Source organism: Toxotes jaculatrix, chromosome 4 (genome assembly GCF_017976425.1).
Source record: "Toxotes jaculatrix isolate fToxJac2 chromosome 4, fToxJac2.pri, whole genome shotgun sequence".
Taxonomy (NCBI): domain Eukaryota; kingdom Metazoa; phylum Chordata; class Actinopteri; family Toxotidae; genus Toxotes; species Toxotes jaculatrix.
The window spans coordinates 14,712,652-14,718,651 of record NC_054397.1 but is presented as its reverse complement, the minus strand read 5'-3'; the positions used below and the strand labels follow the sequence as shown (position 1 = coordinate 14,718,651).

Genomic DNA, 6,000 nt, shown 5'->3' with positions numbered 1-6,000 from the left:
GAAAAGTGGAGGGTTGAAGGTTTACAGGAAGTCAGAGGACTTGTAATGTCCCTAAAATGGCTGCTGTGAAAGGGACTAAACGGTGGCCACTCTGCTCCGTCACGTCCACATGGATCAGGTGACCAAGAATGAGAGAGTCTGAAAGATAATACTGTGTGTGTGTGTGTGTGCGCGCGCGTGTGTGTCGTTGGTGACATTGGTGAGGGTGAAGTGTTCAAGTGGAGTTTTTTTGAAATGCATGTGCCTCTGCCCACATTTGTTTGAGAGAGAGTGTGTGCATATGCGTGTCCAGGCTCTTGTTGTGAAGAGGTTTTGTCTTGACCCGATTCCTATCTGGACTGCCTGACTCTAATAGTGTGCTGGATTAGCTTTCAGACTTGATACAGTAACTTATCAAAGACGTCCTTTCTCCCGTACTTTATTATTTATAAAGCATGCCAAGCAATTAGTTCAACTCCAGGCCCTTAACACAGAGCACACAGTTTTATGCGGGTTGTGTTTACAGTATGTTGACTTTTAAGATCAAGCTCATTTAATTGCAATAAAAACCATGTTTGTTACAGAGCAGAAAACCTATGCAATCTAATACAGTCTAAGTGCAGTAACCCTGCAGTAAAGTATATGTTTGTGAAGCATTTAACGTTCTTTATGATCTTCAACCCTATGATAACATACGTGGGCTGTAATTTATGGTAATATATTAATGCATTCATATAGAAGATTAAATGCTTTTATTTTCCAAAAAAAAAAAGCACTTGCATGTGGATAATTTCTTGTCAGCCATCTGACCCCAGCATGACTTGTGTGACATTAATCTTCAGCCACTGAATCCCAGCTCTTTGTAGTTGGCCTCCAAGTCAGCGATGACAACAGCCATCACGTTCCTCAGGGCCTGCTGCCCAGCTGGATCGAGTCCCGCCTTCTCTGCCATGACTTTAACAATGACCTCGGTAATCAGCTGTGAAGAAAATATAGAGAAAAGTTCACAAACTTCTTTAAAATGAGGTTGGAAGATACAAAAAATAAAATTTGGACACAACAGATGTAACTTTTAGTTAAAAAAAAAAACTACATGTGGGGGAAGATCAAACTAACATAAGGCTACATAAATAAAAATATCCCCTCATGCACATCAACCTCACCTTGAAGTTATTAATGGGGATCTTGTGCTTAGTGGCATGGCTGTTGGCCAAAGGTTTGAGGATTGCACCGTGGTTGCCTTTGGCCCTCAGCAGTTCAGCAAGTTTCTTTAGCACAGTGGCACCATGGGCAGAAATAGCTGCATTACCAGCCAAGTCAGCCTTAGCAATGCCAACAAACTTGGGAAACAGGTCCTGGGTTTCCGGGTGCTCTGTGAATAAACTGTAAAGAAAAGGAAATGAGAGGATTCACTAACAGGTGATCATACGCCAACAGGGCCGCAGCTAATGTTGAGGACACTGAGGTCATTGGGAGAAAGGGTGGGGGTTGGGGATGGGGGGCTCTTAAAATCTGGCTTCGGTCCCGTGAACCCCCTGACCATCAGGAAAGACTAATCTTATCTTGTCACAGCCACTGACCGGGTCAGAACCAGGTTCCCATGTGTGGAGTAGTCCGCCTCCACTGGACCCCAGTGCTTCAAAACCAGGTCAAAGTCAGCCATGATCTGAGGAGGTGACGAAAAGGGTCATAAAAACACTACAGAACTCTGATTTGAGATATAAAAACCAGATTCTGAAAGAAAATCAGCAGGAAGTGAAGGAACAGTCAGAGGAAAAAAAAACAAGTCTCTCAGTCACATGAAGTTTGTGTGAGTTACACAAACAGTGTTATCATTTTGTCCCGGAATTGCATTTCTCCTGTTTTATTTGATGGCCAGCCGCCAAAAACCACTGGATTTAAGGACAAACCCATTACTAGAAAGAGATGGATACGCTACCTCATCTGCCCTCACTCAATCTGTAATGTGGCCTCAGTGTAGCCCTGCATTATTCATGTGAAGTGAAATCAGATGCACTGTTGGTTTTGATGCTCTTAAACTGTCACGAGGTAATAAAAAGCATGTAAACAATACATTTTGTAATTGAAAACAAACATTTCTCGCCGTGAATGCAAATATCTGCATTTTAAGTTCTGATATAATTTTTTTTTCAGTAGCGGTGGATATTTTGTTTTAATTCAGGGAATTTTATATTTCAAAAGTGCTTTATTTCTTTTGATTTCACACATATATTTATATATATTTAAAAAACAGTCTTCAGGGCATTTATTTGCATCCTGAATGTATGAGATATAACCAAAATAAGTTGATGCGTTGTTATTCTGAGCTCCTGGTTACCAAACTATTACCAGATTCTGCTTTAATCAACCCGTCATGGTGTTTTACAGAAGATAAGCTTCATTCAAGGTCAATATTCCCTAAATCAACACATTTTATCAATAAGATAAAATGGGAATTATTGTAAGACTATGCTGTGAAACTATAAAAAAAAGTTTTTAAAAAACAGTACCTACCTGCAAAGTAGTAAAATATCCTGTGTGATTATACCAAATTCTTCTTGGCCTGACTCTCGCCCCCCCCAAAGCTGACCTTTTATACTCCCTCCCTCTGTCCTCTCACCAAATTATTCCAGCCCTCCCATCCGACTACCTCTCTCACTGCACGTCTCTTAAAATGTTCATAACACCTCTAAACTCAATCTGGAAACTTTTGATTCCACACAAACATCCTTCTCTGATACGATTATGTGTCACTCGGGGCATCTTTTGTGTTTCATCTCTCTGAGCCTTTACATGCTCAGCTTAATCTTATTCGAATAAAGAAGATAATGTTTACCAGAAACGTGTGTGTGTGTGTGTGTGTGTGTGTGTGTGTGTGTGTGTGTGTGTGTGTGTGTGTGTGTGTGTGCGTGTGTGTGCGCGCGTGTGTGTGTGTGTGTAAGAGTTAGGGTTAAGAATTCAGTTTGGATGGTTAATGTTAGGGTAAGAGAATGCATTATGTCAGTGAGTGTCCTCACAAAGATAGAAGTACAAACGTGTGTGTGTGTGTGGTTAGAAACTTATGTTTTTGCTGAAACTGTTTAAGAGAGTTAGTTCACAACTTTCTGGTCAGTTTGGAGGCTGTAGTTTGTTCTGTTGTTGAACTGTTTTGTGTTTTTTAAAAAAGCTTTGCATATAATCATTATTTTCAGGTTTAGTTTTAGATTTACTTAATAAATTACCAACTGAATGAAAAAGAAAGACATGAATTATAGACTTACATGGGCTTCATGGTGATTTCAGAGCAGCTAAGAGGCGGTGTTAGACCCAGCGTGAAGTAACTGGACTGGCTTTACTTAAACACGATAAAATTCACTTATACACTAAGTTGCCAGTTCATTGAGTTTAGCTAAAACTAAAGCAGCCTAACACAACAGCCCTACAATAAATCCTACCTCCATGAAGGTTATAATGTTTAGTTTTTGTTCTAGAGAGTTTAAGAGACTTTGGGATAATTTTGGAGATTATCGTCTGCGCTAGTGTTGAACTGTTCTGTGTTAAAGACATACAAAGAGGTGTTTCTGATATTTTGTCCACCACATTTGCATGAGTAAATTAATTAATAATCAGGATTAGCCACATATAATAAATTCCGAAAGGAGCACCAGAAAGAAAGACATAAATTACTAAATATAGTTTTAATTCTTCTTTAATTCTTAAGTGTTTAGCTACAGTATATAATTCACAATGTCATACTTTCATTTCCTCACTGACACCTGTGTAGTAGATACTGTCTTTTCAAGGAAGAGAAGCCTCTTCTGGCAAGATGAAATCTATATATTTCCTCCAGCTTATGTTTGCTTTTTATAGATACACAAAGGTAGATGTGTGTACATCAAATCAAATACATCAAATATGTGCAGAATAGCACCATCAATAGAGGATAAAGCACATTGGATCATAGCTCACAAACTTTAATTTAAACTAAACAGGCAACATTTCAACCCAGTTAACATGAAGTAACAGTAATTCATCGGGATAATCCACTTAGCCTCAGTTCTGCCTCCCGGGGAGTACTGTGTACATCAAAGACACACAATAAGACAAGTAAAACATATCAGGCAATAATAACAGTCTGCACAGACAAGTGGTTAACATGACAAAATGCAAGTGGCACATACACAGTTTGAATAATATAATGGTGACAATCCACAATAAATGATTATCATAAAACATGGTTATTATATAAATAACAAGCTATGATGTGTAGAAGAGGTTTTATGTGGGTGGAGATACAAGGAAGAATGAAAACAATGTACAAAATAACTGTGGATTTTATACTTTGATGGAAATCCCACAAAACACACATGCACACAGACACACACCCACACACAGGAAGTCAATGTTATTTAAAACACCACCTCTTAGATTTATCTATATAAACCAGCTGTCATGTGATTGTATAAAAATCAACGTTTTCTTGGATCATCAGCGTGCCACGAGTAATTCACACATAAAATCACCCTCATCACACAGGGCCCTTCACACCTCCTCCATCTCTCATCCCAACTCTTCCCATTGTTCTGCTGCTACAAAAAACAGGACAAACACATGTATTCCACAGAGGGTAATTTGATTTAATTTACTGTCTTATGCATTTGGTGGCTAGAATTTGTTTTAAGTTAGCTTTATTCATGAGTCACTGTAAAGTCTTTTAGTGTTGCCAATGGTGACTTTAAAGTCTCCTCAGCCCCTTTAAGTCATCATGGTGACTGTGACCAGTCCTCGTCATCCTGTGGCTGCTCTTCAGTTATATACTACCACTGAGTTACATGCTGTAGTTCAGAGGGATAATATCAGGCCAGAAAAAGGTCAGACACAACCCAAATAAACCCAATAAACCCCCCCAAACATGCGATCAGATTATAAGATACAATTAATTAAAGACTGAACCACTGGTTTCCAAGCTTTTTGACCTGTGACCTCTTAAAGCTGCTGTATGTAACATTCAGAAAACCATTGTTATTAATAACACTGGTGGGCACTGATGCCGCTGAGACTGCATCAGTGCACGAGACTGAATGTGATTAAATGGCATTATGTTGATAGATGAGAGAAAAAAGAGGTTTTGAGCCAAGGAGAGAACATAAACGTCACATCCTTTTGGATTTTCCTGGAAGAATTGTCCTGAATCCTTTACACAGAAGCTGTCACAGGCAACTGAGAAAGTCAGTTACAATTACCACATGTAAATTGCTTCACATTCTTACATACAGTACCTTTAAAAAACTCAGTGTGTGATTGGAGCTTTGTCAACTTTCAGATGTTTATAAGTTTGTTTCCAGCCTGCGTGGTTTTATGAAACTGTTGGGGAATGGAAGGGATTACATTGTACCTGCATGGGTTTATTGTACCACTGGTGTGTGCATCTGTATTTCTTTGTGTTTGTAAGTAAGTAAAACCTATTAATTTTATTGATTTTTACAAGAATTTAAAATTTTTGTTTTGACAGGAACAGCCACTGGGACCTCCAAGAGGGCCTCGACAAAACATTGTCTCTGTATAGAAAATAACAATACTACTACTAATTATAGTGTGTGTGAATAAGCAGTTAATCTATGAAAAAATTCCATTTATGAAAAACTGGATCTTATTCTTTCTAACTTAAGAAAATACATGACATCTCTAAGCCACAGTGAAATAGACGGACCCTTAGGAGATTTCCATGGAAGTAAAATACAGTGTCTTGCCAAAAGAGAGGGAAAGTCTAATATGTCTGAGTGTACAAAAATACTTCATTCAACAGAGACCCTAAATATCGCTGTTAAGGGGTCCATCTTTAAACTGATTCCTAAAGCCTTTGTCAAGATCATAAAATAATCACTCCAGAGTTTAAGAAGTCTGGGACAAAAGAGAAGCACATGGATCGGGTTACAAGACTAAGCGTGACATCTGTTGCATTGGTCTGCAATATCTGGACGGATCTCAGATAGTTGAGATTTTGAAAAGTGAGCTCAGTGTAATACCTTGAATTGTAGAAGT

At 38.6% G+C, this 6,000-nt stretch overlaps 1 protein-coding gene across 1 annotated transcript; it reads right to left on the bottom strand.

Moving 5' to 3' along the window:
• Positions 1 to 468: 468 nt before the first annotated feature.
• mb (myoglobin) lies at positions 469 to 2,580 on the bottom strand. Its single transcript, XM_041036055.1, has 4 exons — positions 2,494 to 2,580; positions 1,560 to 1,645; positions 1,143 to 1,362; positions 469 to 958 (listed from the first exon to the last, which is right to left on the bottom strand). The coding sequence occupies exons 2-4, from the start codon at positions 1,640 to 1,642 to the stop codon at positions 818 to 820; spliced, it is 444 nt and encodes a 147-aa protein (XP_040891989.1). The 5' UTR covers positions 1,643 to 1,645; positions 2,494 to 2,580; the 3' UTR covers positions 469 to 817.
• Between the last annotated feature and the right edge of the window lie 3,420 nt (positions 2,581 to 6,000).